Source organism: Caloenas nicobarica, chromosome 1, assembly GCF_036013445.1.
Source record: "Caloenas nicobarica isolate bCalNic1 chromosome 1, bCalNic1.hap1, whole genome shotgun sequence".
NCBI classification, from domain to species: domain Eukaryota; kingdom Metazoa; phylum Chordata; class Aves; order Columbiformes; family Columbidae; genus Caloenas; species Caloenas nicobarica.
In genome coordinates, this window is record NC_088245.1 from 32,566,965 (window position 1) to 32,582,750 (window position 15,786).

General features: G+C 40.8%; 1 protein-coding gene across 3 annotated transcripts in view; it reads right to left on the reverse strand.

Annotated features, from left to right (window-relative positions):
* Positions 1 to 1,537: 1,537 nt before the first annotated feature.
* Positions 1,538 to 15,786, reverse strand: part of PRICKLE1 (prickle planar cell polarity protein 1) — a 65,649-nt gene continuing 51,400 nt past the window's right edge. For 2 of the 3 annotated variants that reach the window (XM_065635842.1, XM_065635844.1), the window contains exons 2-8: positions 10,882 to 11,061; positions 8,545 to 8,658; positions 7,587 to 7,724; positions 6,888 to 7,091; positions 6,147 to 6,333; positions 5,144 to 6,007; positions 1,538 to 3,760 (exon numbers count right to left, since the gene is read on the reverse strand). In XM_065635842.1, the coding sequence (XP_065491914.1) occupies positions 2,904 to 3,760; positions 5,144 to 6,007; positions 6,147 to 6,333; positions 6,888 to 7,091; positions 7,587 to 7,724; positions 8,545 to 8,658; positions 10,882 to 11,013 (2,496 nt within the window). In that variant the 5' untranslated portion in view covers positions 11,014 to 11,061 and the 3' untranslated portion in view covers positions 1,538 to 2,903. Of the gene's footprint in view, positions 3,761 to 5,143; positions 6,008 to 6,146; positions 6,334 to 6,887; positions 7,092 to 7,586; positions 7,725 to 8,544; positions 8,659 to 10,881; positions 11,062 to 12,946; positions 13,033 to 15,786 lie in introns of those variants that run through there. The other variant, XM_065635851.1, reaches the window with a different exon arrangement.

Below are 15,786 nucleotides of genomic sequence, written 5' to 3' on the forward strand. Positions count from 1 at the left end.
TGGACGAAAAACAGGGCAGAGCTCAGAGGAAAAGCAGCACTATGGACGGGAGGTCTGTTACCCCCTTGCACAAGCAAATGTGCCTCTAAATTTTTCCTGAGTAAACCTGAGGACAAGGAAAGGTCTCTCTATCCTCTGCCAAAACTTCCAGCTGAAAAATATCGGTATAAAAATTGGGGGGGGGGGAGAGTGGGAAGCGTCATTATTTACATCACTCATTTAGAATTACCCGGAGCCCTTGCAGGAGCAGAGAGTTCACAGTGCCCCAGCAATGGCACCTCTAGCCCTGAGTTATGCTTGGGTTTTGTTTAAGTGCATGGGGAAAGAAATACGTCTTTCAACTCATTTATTTTGAGGTTTAGAGGGAGGTAATGTGAAAGTTAATTCTGCGGATAGTTTGTAAATGACACATTTTAAGAGATCTGTGTTGAATAGTGTTTTTAAAAAGTGTTAGGAAGCCACTAACAGTCCATGGAGAACTTTTGTCATCTAATACTCCATGGGACATTGCACTTTGGGAGTGTACATATGCTGCATCTCAGAAGATGGTGTAAAACCTGAAGAACTGCTGGTGGAGACACTTCTTGCCCCAAAAAGGACACAGCAGTAGCAAGCAGACAGAGCATTTCATTTCTCAGGATCCTGGTTCCCCGTATTTGGAAACGCAGGTAAGAACGGAAGGTCCCAACCATTGTTTGAGCGTCCTGGGGAACACATTAACGATTCAGCATCTCTCCTCACGTCCCGGAGGTCCTGGCAGCCTGGTGGCTTTGCTGTGCTGAAGCACAACAGGCATTTGGCCGCTGGGAAAGCAAAGGCTGCCTCAGCCACCAGGCAGCCCGCCAGCTGGAAGCGTCCCACCAGCCGCCCGTTGGCCCATGCGATGTAGCACGGTATTACTTTGATCAGCTTTCACGTACACAAGACTTGTTTGTACTAGAAAAGTGACTTATATGGTGCATACCACCTCTGGGAGTAAAGGATCTTTTGCTTATTTTACCCTGAAAAACACAAGCAAGTAACTGCTAGTTTGATTTAGCCTTAGCGATAGCTTCATTTTCTTTGGTGCAAGCCAATACGCATGTGGCCGTTCCATCCCCTTCTTATAGCTGCTTTTATTCCAAAACTTCTATATCCTCAAAACACGCAAGCTTAGTTCAATTTGCCAGGCTCTTCTGGTAAGAAGCACCTTTTATTTCACTAATTATCTTGAGGTGGTCAGAAAGCCAATAGCTTTAGCACTTACTATTTTAATTGGTGGGTGTCATTGTTAATTCAAGGAACAAATTTCTACCCTTTATCTATAACATTGGAATAAGTTTATAATACCTTAAAATAGCTCCTGTGCCACATATGTGTTCAAGGCAACTTCTGAGATTACCTACTACTTTATAGTTTTTTGTCACCTTGCCTTCTAGAACCACTCAGCATGTCTCTTCCTTGATGCAGGCAAACTTCAGAAACTATTTTTAAGAAAGGAGGGGAACAGCAGTAAAAAAATCCACATCCACAGGAGTTGCATATTTGTTGTACTGATATATTCCAGGCTTGTGTGGTTTTTACATTTATATAGTTTACATTTTGCTTGACCCATAAATAACACTTGCAAGATTAAGAGGGCCATAGTTTAGAGAGTATTTACATAGCCCCACCATGCATACAGAGCTTTTAATACCTAGTAGACAAAATGAAGCTGTTTTGCACTAAACATTTTTCAATATTTTCAACTTAAAACCCCTGACTAAGATACAAGCAATATTTCATCCATAATGCTGCTGTTAAACCCCTAACAAATCCAGTTTGGTATTGTAACAAACTTCTTCAAATTCAGGGATATAAAAATATTCAGCTTTTAAAATTTTAACTGTACAATATGTACATTAGTATTTGCACTGTTAAATTATGAATACATTTAAGCCTATGAAATACTACATTATAAATATCAATGTTTTTTGATTTAGAATTGCAGCTAATACATTCTAAAACCTGGATGATGCATTTGAAAAGACACAATTCTGGAGCCTAATCCTTTAAGCCCTTATGAAAGTATTTGTTACGTAAGTAGATTCATTAACTTAAATGGGGTTACATGCCTGAGCAAAGGACTCCAGCAGTTGTACCTTTCGCTGCTGGGGCGTGGGGGGCACGGCATAAAAAACATCACCGCTCATTGGCAGCTAAGTCCAACTCCGGCATCTGAATTAATATCTTCCTTTAAACAGGCACAAAAGGGACGGAGTTCTTAAAAAATAAAATGTGGAGGGAAAACCACAAAAGTTAAATGTATAAACCATTTACCGCTGCTTTAGGATATATCGAGGCCTCAAGCATTTCAGTTCTGATTTTTGCCTGCTTAAGAGTAGACTCTTTGGAAAAGGAGCGTTTTCCCAAATTAAAAAAAAAAAAATCAATTTTTTGTAGGGAAACTTGAAGGAGGAAGAGTGAGCTTTATCAAAGAAGAAATGGCACAGTATAGAGCCTTCTCTTTCTTGGCAGTATGAGGAAAAAGTCAAAGATCACCCTGTGTGGATATAGCTACAGCACAGGACTGACGTTTTTATTAATGGATCTTTGTTGAATCTCCCTCTCAGATAATTCAACATAGGTGAACAGCGCGCATTAAATAAAATGTCTACAAGAAGTCTGTATCAAGAACCGCAATAACAGTATTTTGACAGCTGATACATAATATGTAAACCTAGCAATATCCGAGCGGATCATCAGTTGGCATGGTGACATTTCTGAATGTTACTTGTACAATGTAAACTCTGGCAGGGTTATCATTTACACTGGCAAAGCATTAAGAACCTTAGCGACTTGCTTAAGTATAACTATCAATATAAAAAGATGTGATTCAAACTGTAGCTACAGAGTTGACCGGTCTTCCCAACCGTTAAAACAAATTAAGAAATGATGCAATTTTTTCCTTTGTGTCCCCTCTTCTTCTTTGATTTGGTTGTCCTTTGTCCAAACTGAGAACTAGATAACGCAGTAGTTGGACTAGAAAGGTCATCTGTATAGTATGGATATCTCAGTGATCGTGGCTGTGGAATTGGTTGTCCTAGAAAATATCCTTCCTCTTCAGAATCGGATGATGAGGATGAAGTTGAACACCAGGAGTCGTCTTCCTCACCATACAATCCAAAAAATTTATCAACCACCTGATTCCGCAGTGCATAATCAGACCTAGTGTGGGCATATTGTCCATACAGCTCCGCATTTTGAATATATGCCCGAATCTCCCGTGAGCTTCTATTTTGAATAAATTTTTCATGATCCTGAGGGGAGTAATAACGAAATCTCTCTCTTGGAGAGCATCGTCTTTCTGCAGCCAAGTTAAGTGCATTATCGGAACGAGACTTCCTACTTCTTCTACGATGATGAGAAGGTCGATTTCCACGCTCTTCAAAATGGTAAACACGCCTACGAGTCCTTTCACTCATTGGAGGCTGACGTATTTCAACATTCTCATAACTTCCATTATCAATAACGTCATCTGAAAACTTCACTTGCTGTGGTCTAGACTGGGATTTAGATCTTCTCAGTACAGGCATATGCACTGGCTTTTCCTCCGGCAAGACCTTTTCCTGGCACAGCTCTGAGCTCAGACTCTTCAAGGACTCTGTGCTCCGGTGGAGCATTGAAGAATTCAGGGTGCCCATGTTGCTCATTTTCTCACAGTCCTCTACCTCCAGTTCTTGGAAAGTTTGCAAAGAATAGAGAGATGGCCGTGGCTTGCCTTCTCCATCCATTGAAGCCCCTGTGGTGGGGGTGGAAAAAGGAGGAAAAGAAAAATGAGAGGGCTATCAAAGAGTTAAGTATTATAACAAAACATTAAACATTTCAGTAAAGCAGACCATATTAGTGGGTTTTGGAACTCTTACCAAAAGGACTGGCTTCATAGAAGAATAAGCTTTGTTTTGACTTCAAATATTTAAGTACTAGCTCTGGTTACCAAAGAATTAGGTAACATTAGGACATCAAGAACGGAAGAAGTTTAATGAGTTTAAAATTTTTAAATAGCTCTAACATGCATACAGCTAAGCCTCTAAGAAAAAAAAAAGGAAGAATTACTTAAAATTATTCTACAGTTCGTCCTTGCCATTTTTGAGGCTAAAATAGTTCATGTTTCTGGTATCGCTAATATCCCAGCTGTTGCTGCAGGAAAGCCAGGCTTACTGTCTCACAAAGAAGGATCCTTACCCTGCAAAAATCAGCAGCAGTAAGCTGGCCTGCTTTAGTCCGGGTTTGTGTCCAATGACCCTTCATTCCCACAACAATGTCATCTGCCCCGTGACGTTCCCAGGTGTGACACCCCTAGTTCCTCCTCCTCCCGTGTGCCCCTGAACCAAGCTCCCCTCATCAGCTCCCTGCTCACTGCTCGGGCAGTGCAACGGGTGGCTGGGCCTGGCCTATGTGAGCAGCTACAATAATTCAGGTTACAGAAGGAACGGAATGGAGAAGAGGACAGGATAACTTTTATAGTGGGTGTCTCATACCTAACTCTCATGTTTGGGGTTTTTTGTAGGGAAATAGGAAAGGAAGGTTAACACACACACACACACACTTGTGTGTCTTTCATCCCTTTGGCTAATTTCAATCATGTTTGACAAGGAGGTTCATAAGAGTGGATTATCACATTCTTTTTAGTCAATGGGGAAAGATATAATCTCATAAACCTTATTTCCAACTGCTTATTTCCATCGTTTCAGATTTTCTACATATTTTTACAAGCAAATCAGGAAACTACCTAAACTGTCTTGCAAATTATCTTTAATCCTAGTCTATAATGCAACTTCTGGTACTTAAGGTAGAGGAAAAAAAAAAATCTACATTTTCTTAAAGCTGTGGTTTCTATATAACATGCACAGTTCAAGACCATTTTTCCTCTGTTTACCATTATGGATTTTTTGTTGTAAGCGAAGAGAATTCAAAAGGAAAGGAGAATAAATAGAATTTTAGTAGCAGAAATGTATCTTGTGGAAGAATATGTGCTTGATAAAAGCTATTGCCTAGTTTCCATGCATCTCTTGCTACTACAGCTTTTTAGAAATCACACATGAAAAGTCTTAGTTCAAAATATTCCAACAAGCATGCTTTGGTTGACCTCTCCGCCAAAACCATTCATCGTTTCCCCTATTACCTGTTATGTTAGACAAAGCCAAAGAATCCATTGAGTCTCGAACACTTTGTTCTTGCTGTTTTAGGTCAGACAAACATTCAAGTGAACCTCCATACCACGCTGTTTGGTCGTGTTTGTATCCTGAAGCCCCATGTTCCATGTCTAGCTCCTGGATTTTCCTGCTGCTGGCAGGGCCTGGGTGGCTGCCGTATGCCGAGTCACCCAAGCCATCTTGTGACTGGGCCCAGTACATGTCTGATTGATACTTCTTACTTGCTAGGCTTGGGTTATTTTTTTTCAAGTCCAACTTGCTCTTGACCATGCTATCAGAAATCCAGTGTTCACTTGACCTAAGGTCTACTTCAGCGGGCTGCTGGAAGAGGCTTTTATCACCAAACTTCAGAAGAAGTTGAGTCATGTAGTCTTCATGTTCAGCCCATTCTTCAGGGTCTTCAGGCATTTCTTGCTCTACTCTTCCCTTCCAGAAGTCTTCATTAACAAAGCTTGCCTCTTCCCTTGAAAGGCTTAAGTCCTCCAGCTTACGAGAAAGAGTATCATCGGCATTGCCTGAAAGGCCGGGAAATTTGTAATTGAGGGCTGGTGACAGGAGGAGAGACTGGCGGCACTGGTCGGCTGACCGGCTGCTTTTTCCCATGCGAACGCTCCTCCTGGAATCTCTGGACCGAGCAGACTGAAATGCAGAATCAGAAGAGTCGGAGGCATGAACATCCTCTCCCAAGCTGCAGGTTTTGGAACAGTAAATCTGCCCCTGCTTTGGGAGGAAGGGGCAGCCAAGCAGAGAGGTCTTGCACTGAGCACAAGAAAAGCAAGTCTCTGTGGCGTGCCAGTGCTGCCCGTCATAGGTCATCTGAGCGTGGTCAACACCTAGAATGGGAGAAAAAGCGATGCTTTGGGTTTCTCCAAAAAATAGTTTGCACAATCCACACTTCCGGAATGTGAGGTTATTTCATAACTTGGCCTTCCCTTTATTTGTAAGTTTAAGGCTTAAAAAGGACATACTTACCAATATGTTCCCCACAGGTCTCACAGTATTCTGCGTAAAGAGACTCAAAGCAGTTACAGCAGAATGGTCGCCCATCCTTCATGATGTATCTCTGTCCACCCAGGATTGTTTCACACTCGAGACAACAGAAGTGCTTCATGTGCCAGTGGCGACCCTCAGCTTCCGTACACTCATCAGCAAAAATGATCTTTTCAGAGACAAAAAGTAAACTTTTAGTTAAAACAGCCCAAACCTCACCTTGTGACTCAGAGCAAACCAAACATCCTATTTATGCATTTCACACACTAAATTTATGTTTTATTTAGCTGCCTTTTGAATATAAGGATAGAAATAACGATCTCCCATAGCAGCTGTGGCATTCTAATCTTTCCTTAAACAGGAAAGAATTAAGAAATCCTGTATTTTTCAAAGCAACAAAATAAACAAGAACCTAAGATCTCAACAATTAAAGAAGCTGCTATCAGGATGATATTTTGGAATATTTGTACAAATCCTTTTTCTAAATCAATCCACAAGATTAAATTCTAAATACAAAGAGGTATGTGCTTTCTAAATACCATCACGTTGCTTGTAATATTGCCAGTTTGACAAGAAATTAAACACCCCTCAGCTTTCAAACACATCTATGCACCAGAGTCCTTACTTTTTACTTTTTAAGTGAATGCATGTGAAGTTACTAATTGCTCAAGTAACTGAACAACAACAGCTGTGTAGATTGGCTGTAAAATGTGAATTATTTACCTCATCGCAGGCTGAACATCGAGGTTTGAGAAGTTCAGCGTGGTGTCTGCCACAGTGAATTTTTCCATCTTGGTAGAAGTAGATAAGGTCAACGAGCAGCTCGTTACATGTGAAGCACACAAAACAGGAGGGATGCCAGCACACGCCAGGCCCAGCTCTCGAGGCGAAAACTGCAACTTCACCGCCGTTAACTTTTGTACCACACTAGGAACAAAACCAGAAAGTGAACACACTTCCCATCCCAAACTACTCGCTTCTGGCATTTAAATTAAGTTAAACCACCAAACTAAATATGCAGATTTTATTCCAAAATTCTGACAAGAGAAAAAAAAATATTCTCAATTCTGATCTAGACAAAATCTGTGCATCGACAAGACTTTTCTGAATAGAAGTCTATTTTATACATAATAACATTTTTAAGTATATGCCTGTTTTTCATGTGTTGTTACTTTAGTGTGAGTCAGCAACACTTTTTTTTGAGTAGCAAATATGACAAAGATTCAGTTCATTCCTAATATCAAAGGTTGTGTTTTGCTTAAGCAAGCACTACCTTCTTTCTGTTTGCAAGCAGTTTCAATTTTTTTTTTTTGGTGTGTGTGTGTATGTTCAGACATAGGGTTAAGCTTACACATGATATCGAGATACTACAGCTTTATATTATTCAGCCCGCTGGCGGGCTTATGGCACGAGCGCTATTACCTGTTCACAAACCGCATGCATCACTGCTCTTGAGAGCAGTTTAATTGTGCCTCGGCCGAGTGCCTCCTTTTTGCGCTGAGAACTGAACATCTGCAGTTCCTTCTTTTCTTCTTCACTTAAAGACTGGCAGTATCTCACCTTCCAGAGAAAACACAGGAGATTTTAAATACTGAGCTTTCAAAGTAACAGATTAGTAAGTGCATGCCTACAGACAGGAAATTTAGCAGGCATGCTGGCAATCATCATTAAACTTTCCCAACTTGTCTTAATATTTAGATAACACGGCATAATACAAAACTAATACTGAGGAAGATTTTTGTGTTACAGAAAAAAAAAGTATATATACTAAACTAGGAAGTTGTCTAGGCAAGAAATAAGATTTAAAAAAGCCAAACCCAAAACTGCTGCTATCCTAAAATAATGGAATGAACCTAAATCAGCCACAACATTGTCCTTTAGATTTATGGTTAAGTGCCCACAACTAAGTATTGCAGTATATCCAAGATCTTAAGTATTGACACCCCCGCCCCCTTTCCTTACAAAGAGCTTGTTTGTTATTTCCACTTGTACTCCAAATTACACTGCATATCTGAGATGCAAACCTTTTACTACCACAAAGCATCCTTTTTGTGTGCTACAATGCAATTCCAGGAATTTGTAGGTCCCTGGTAATTGGTGGGTGGCTGCAAACACTATAAAACCAGCTTGTGTGAAGTTTATGGCAGTGACACCAGGCTCCCTAACAGGCAGGGGCAGTGTCCTCCCAGACAGCTCTTATCTGCGCCCAGGGGACAGCTGAACAATGGGCTCAGTGTACACGCCGTGCCGCTTCACAGGTCGGATGCCACCGCAGACCGCGGTTTAGGCTGGTAGTAAATACACAGGTAGGTAGCTCTCCACGTAAAAGCTGCCAGGGAGACATAAGCCCCGATCGGTGCATCCTAAATTCTGTATTTACCTCATTATCGTGGGGTGGCAGCTGATACAGAAGCTGTTTAATTCGGTGTTTCTCTCCGGGGCTGTTAACGTAAGGGACCTTCTCTTCCGGCAAGCAGGCGAAATACAGCTGGACCTGCCCAGGAGGAAGCAGAGATCAGCCCGAGGGACATGTGTCACCCACGCGCTGCAAGTGTCCTTCAGCTCCTGCTTCATCTCAGGTCCCAGTTACGAAGGAAAAAGGTTACGCTACATTAGAGCTGCGTCAGTGTTTGTGCTGAAAATACGAGACCCAGATGAACCAGCTCAGCAAACCTGAATTGTCTCTGATAAAACTAGCACCCAGCTGCTGAATTGCTTTTCTGGAATGCAATTTGCAGTGACAATTAAGGGGGGTATCATAAATTATGCACATTTAATGTTCTCATTATTCCCACCCCCTTCAGGGCTGGTCAACAGCCCTGTGGAAATTCCAGGTTTCCCTCTGCAATTTACCACACAGGGCACGAAGCTTTCCAGAAAACAGCCGCTGTATAAACAAATTTAATTTGCTCTCTGCATTTTACACATTGTTGAGACAAAAGCTGTTCTGTAGCCTCCCGCTGATCGGGCTCACCCAAAGCATCAGCTTTCATTGCTTCCATGTGGGCTTTGGTAAGAAGGTGGAAACATCCTTCCCTTGGGGGGAGGCTGGATCCAGCCACATTTCAATCAGATGCAAATTAACGATGAAATTTTCAGGGGCCACATGATTTTGATAAAGAAATCAGATGTACACACCTATCAATCTTCACTTTTTTTTTCTTTTTTTTCAGAAGAAAATTATGACAGGAAAGCTGTAATGAACACTATAACAAAGCCCAATGGCAAAAAATATTTTTGTGGAACAGCTACAGATTTATTGGTTTTCCTATGCAGTTTCCAGCTTGTCACGAGGCCTGGGGCTGTAAATAAGAGCTGATTATTGGCAAAAATGTTACTCGCCATCCAAATTGAAATAATGCTCAGGTCAACAACTCATTACTGTGCAAGACAGATGAAAAAGCAGCAGTTATCAGTCACTGGACGCAAGAAGCAATCAAAATTGTATGGGAAAGGTTGTACAAAATGTGATTTGGTCTTCATTTAACCAAAATTCAAACATCAGAAGTCTACTGTAAGACCACTTACTACAGACTGTATTTCAAGAAGCTGTAGGAAAAGATAACATGCAGTACAAAGTGAAGCTTTAAAGAATCTTTATGCCCTTTTCTGAAATGTACTGCACCATTCTCAAGTGCTTCTTCTTCGAAAAAATAAACTATTAGTGAGTTTAAGATAGCTGGATTACGAGAATATTTTATGACATTTAATTATTCTGGCAGAACGTTAGCTTGCTGTCGCTTGAAAGTCCAATTCATCAGGATTCTTATATATGCTTAAGTAAGTGATAAAAAGAGTTTCCCTAAAAATAGCTTATTACCTGCCATTCCTACTGCCTTTATACTTTTTTCATTATTAAGAGAATCTCTGCATAGCAAAAAGGAGATATCTTCTGCACCTTTGTAACTATGGACTGTGTTAGCTTGGCAGCTGAAGGAGGGTTGTTGTGCCTCTATTAATAAACATCACAAAGCCACTGTACCCATTTAACACTGGATAACACTGAGTACACAGCTTCGGCACAGTTGCAATATCACCCAGTAAATTAATACTATGGGAGGTTCATTTTGACCAAAACTTGCTCATCACTAATTTCACTTCTATTTTTTAATTATGGTGATATTATAAAAAATAAAGCAGAAAGGGGAGAGGGGAAGGAACAGCCCAACCAGCCCATGAGACTGTACAAGAGAAATCCTGGCATGAACAAATGGCAGGCATACAACTATTTAAACAAGCGTAAAATGCATTACTCCTTGTTGCAGTGACAAAACACTTTCGTTTATGTGTGCTGTAGTAACATACCTGTTCTAGATGTCAAATGCCTAATTATGTAAAGAGTTGTACAAGTGCAATGAAGTATGGGCCAAGTAGCACAATGCCAGGAGGTATGCCATGAGCTTTAATTTAAACTAATAACTTATTTCAAAGAGAAAGCAAATTTCTATGCTACTTTTAGACTTGACCTCTGTGGCATGTATTTATTCAAAAATCTTGACTGGGAACTTTTTTTTGGAACATAAAATTCCTCGGTGGTGAGGATTTTAAGCTCTCTAAACACAGCCTCATTGGAACAGGAAACAAGAAGTAAAGGCTTCTAGACGAATTTAAGTTTTATATATTATAATAATTTAATGATACTTGTAGAAGCAGCATATCACTCCCTTAAACGGTCCTTACAAGGCTTATTTTAAAAATGCAGAAGCAGAGTTGGTACCTGCTCTGGTCTGAGCCCAGGAGGGACCCAGGCATATTCTTCCATAGCACAGCCAGAGTCATCGTCAGATGTTGAGCTCCGCTGACACCCGAAAATGAGATTATTAGCTTTGGGCTCCATCTCCAATGGCATAAGTGTGAAGTGTTAAATATTTCAGCTGCAGCTCATCAAGCAATTGATCTGGAAGAAGAGATTAACAGAGCTTTAATAAATTTGAACATGCAACAACTAATTATCAGTCTAAATGATCTTACAACAGTTTCATGTTCCTTGCGCTGCCCAGAACAATAAATTATTGAAGTGTCATCATAACTTGCTACAAGCAATTCAAAAGTGCTTGAAAGAGTTATAAAAATAGAACTACTCAAAAAACCCCCAGAACACACACTACCACGTTTGGCAACCACAATGTATTTCAATATTAACACTTGTCTTCTTTGACACTTCTGCTTGTTTCACATCACAGATTATATGTAGGTATATCTAGTAAAGATTTACTGGGCAGATATTAACAAAAGGAATGACACAAGCTCTTCCTGAAGTCATTACTACCACCAGTCTAATAACACGAAAGACATGACAATCGTTTGTCAAAAACTAAAGAAATTGTCGGGGAAAGGCTGTTGTGGAAGTAGCATCCTGGTTTTCACCAGGTAGGCAGAGGACAGCGAGCATCTGCTGGATTCCTCTGAGAACTTTGTTTTAGCTGTATCGGAGCGGAAGGGTGTTGGTCCGGTTAAATATCTGAAATCCAATTAGGCCAGATTAGGCTCTGCAAAATACATCACGATTGTTCAGTTAATTTAAAACCCTATAGGGAGATGGTTCTGTTGGTTCATGAAGCCTGCAAAGCTTAGTATCAGTGGGATCATTTTGAGTCACAACTGGCAAAGAAGGCTCTCACCAACATCCATAGCATTCTGCAGTAAAAAGCTTATTAAGATGAATATCTTACATTAATTCTAGCAGAAGTTCTTAGGAAATTCAGACCAGGAGTTTCAGTGAAATACAGATTACCGAAAGCAGAGAGGATGTATCCTACCATGACAGACATCCTGACCACTGGGGTTAGGAACAACCTTGCTTTTACAGCACCACATTACACATGAGCTATGCCTTCTCCGTTTTAGGCAATTCTTTCACCTATTCATCTAACCATGGATGCAATTTTGTCAGTGCTACATGTGAGCTGTAGAAAATGTTAATCTCCTTGACACAGAACCTTGCTGATGGGTCTAAAGGGGAGAGCACTCTAAAAACTTCTAGAGGGTCTCACATTACATTTCCAGTCACGTCACCACCATAATAGGGAAAACAAGTTGCTGCTAGATCACAGGTGGAAAAAGGATTTCAGACCAAGTATTCTGCTAGTTACTCAACAGGAGTTTCTCCTCCAAGTGTGAGGCACTGGTTAGTGCCAGGCTCTGTTGATTAAGTACATAACCCCAAACCTGCGTCATAAAAGGTGACCACATGCATTCAAAGCTACAAACTTGGAAAAATGACGATATTCAATATTACGCAGTCTCCCTACCCCCATTTTCTATACGTCTATACATTCCCACACCCAATAAAATGAGATGGCATTACTTAACTCTTCCGCTGGGCTAGTGCTCAAAAAAATTAACTTGTTAACTTTACTCCAAAAACTTATGGTTAGAAAACATATGCACTATTTTTGGTGCACTTCTAAGATGCCAACATACTTCTATTACCCTGCATAGCTGCACTGTAATAAAAGATTCATTTAATATCTGATGGGGCAAGCAAACCTGCCAACCTCCCCTTTGAGAACAGGCTATTTCTACAAAGCTTGTCAACTGCCAGGCAAATTTCTGAAATCTCAACACCAGCTGAACAACTGAAGGTTAACAAAACAGCTTCCAAGCTTAGCATCTCTGTCAAGGAAGGCGAGTAAAACCAAACTCAATCCTAAAAGCTTAACCCTGTATATGTAACATAGCAAGACAGACGTCCTCGTACGTAGTGGATCCCCTGAATTAAGTTTCCTTCACAAATAAATGATAGGACAAGTGACACAAAACTGTTCCCCCTCTCCACGTACCAGTGGAAATGAAGTCAAGCATCAGGTATGTTTTTGGTTTTGCTTGTATAAAACTGGGCTGTGAGGAAGGAGGGGCAGAGGAATACTGTGATGCAGTTAAGAAATCACTCTGGCAAAAAAAAGCAACAGTGCTCACTGTTGCAGACAGATGGGGATGCTCAGGTTGGCAGCTTGTGTCCCGCATCATCTATACCCAAATAATTCTTAAGTACAAAATCACTATGAGTATCAATGAGAAGTCCAAGTCCTTCCAAGATGATCTTAGCAGCAGATGAGCTGTTTTACAATTTCCTTTCAGAAAGGGGTAGATACCTGGTTTACAATAACGTGCCACTTGCTGACACCTAGGCCGATATTTCCAATTCTTATGGCATTGCATCACGAGAACTTGTGTTGATTAGGCTGTCACTTTTCAAGAACTGACTCCTGCCCAATAACCCAGGCATAAAAGGAGTCAGTAGATGAAACATCTTTGCCAACAATTCATCAGGCAGCCTGACCTCAACCACACCACAGGAAGCAGATCTGAAATGTAATTTAGGCAAAGGGACGGGTTGGGCTCTGCCAGTCCCAGGCACTGGCGCGGGGTGTACCCGGCCTGCTCACGCAACGTCCACAAGCACATCAGGTAGTTTAGTAATTGCTTCATATTGATCGTTCAAAAACCCCTCTCCTTAAGATCACAGATTAACTGCTCTGACTTACTTTCTTCTCTAGAAAGACAAGGAAACAAAACAAAATCTGAATGCACGAAGACCGGTTAACTTTTCTGAGGATTTTTCAACACTAAGGCTACATGCTACTTCTGCGTGGCAAAAAGCAGTGCTGGGTCACATTGGGATTTCAAGTATAGCAAAGGTGCATAAGTGGAGGAATGTTCCCCAATTCCAAAGGAAGACAAGGCATTGGTACAAGAGAGACCGTGCTGCTTTTCCATGGGGTGTGATCCTGCGTGGGTCATCTCTGACCCATCCATTTCAGAGAGCACACACTCCAGCTCCGACAGGAGAAAACCACAGACCCACAGGCCCATTTTCCTGGTGATACAAGACAGGTTCAAAGTATGGCTGGTAGAGAATGAAGGAAAAATATACCTCACCTCCAACTGTTACATGCAACTTTATAGTCAGGGTGTTCCTCCCCAGATAAGGCGATTAGAAATGTTTAAAGCAAGGTTCATAAATCTCAGTGACCTGAGATTACTCAAAAGACAGCATTCGCTTTAAAAGAAAAATGCCACCACAGAGCTAATGCTAAGCAAGCTATAACATGACTGCCAGTGCGCCATATATCAATATGGCCATGTCACAAATATTGTGGTGTTGCTGAGAGCAAGGTTTCTGAAACGGCCCAGCTTAACAGCAGGAGATCTGCAGAACCGTTTTAGCAATTGCTTGTTTAGGAGTTCTCCTTCCTCTCCTGCTCAAGTGTAACTTGGTTTGCATTTTAAAACTACAGGGTTCTTCCTCCCCGCCTCCCAACCGCACTCATCCTTCAAAGTGATCTGTTTAAAATGATTACATCCTAAGGAGGATTCAAATGAATATAAACAACAGCTGAAAAAATAAATGCTTTCTGAAGGATGAGTAGAACCGTGGTCTTTCTGCTCCTGCCATGACATCTACAAAACACAACAAGGATGCTTTGTTTTGATTTCCTAAAGTCTGTGAAACATTTTGAGGTTTCAGCTCTGTTCAAACAGTACCTCTCAAGAAAAAAGTTTCGCAGCTTAAAAGGAGGTGTTTCACTGGCAGCTTAACAACCTTGAATAACATAATTGGGTTGAACAGCTAAATTTGATTTAAAAAGAAAAGCTGTAAGTTTTTTTTCCACTGATGTATTAAAACAACCTTATTATGACAAAGTTCTTAGAAGCAAGGACAAATTCCACTCCTAATTACAAACATATTGGTACACAAAATATTAGGATATCAAACTTAGAACAAAGCTATTGCTGAACCCCATATGAAGGTTATCCCTGTGTTAGGATTTCCAGCTCACTGATTATGTTCACCCCTGACCAGATAGAAGAGGTCATGATTTGTGAGCACAGTTAGACAAACATCTCCTTGCCCATCCCCTGCTGTTTTACTCTGTCCTGCAGGGCAAATTGTTTAACAACTTTTTTGTTAGAAGGCTTGTTAACAAGGCTATAGGGGATACAAGATGCATATCGCATGCATCCATTCACAATGAAGGCTCAACGAGTGGAGATTAGCATGGCCAGCCCATTCACCTGTTTATTTAATCCCTGGTGCATAACTACATTAGAAGAGGAAGGGTGTAATACAGCAGCAATAAACCACCATAAAATAACTATTAAAAATTTAAATACTATTTCCAACATATATTATGCAAACAATGAGAAAGTCCCATTCCCCAGCTACAGTGCAAGCAATGCATTTACAGACAGCTCTACAGCTATGTACTTATGAAATCTGGATCCAGAGTTGATGAGCAGAATGTGTATCAGCACCAGCACACAGCAACTTCTTCAGCTGTTGGCTCCATTGAGTAACTGAATTATGCAGAGCAGTGGAGGAAGGAATTAAACCTGTATATTTGTTTATTCAACAGACCTTTAGATGGACCCTACAAGTAAGACAGGAACTTTTTTTGCCTTCTGTTAGTCAATGTACAAGGACTGACAGAAGAGTTAACTGCTTTCCTCCTCTAGCATCCTAGCGCAAAGATCACTTTTCCAACTGGAAGTCGAACAATTCGTTTCAGGATATTTTCTTTTGACAAGTCTTACTGCAAAGACAGACTACTTGCATTAACAAAAGGAGGAAGCACCATGACAAAGCACCACCCCACGCCAGCACATCTGATTTGGATGT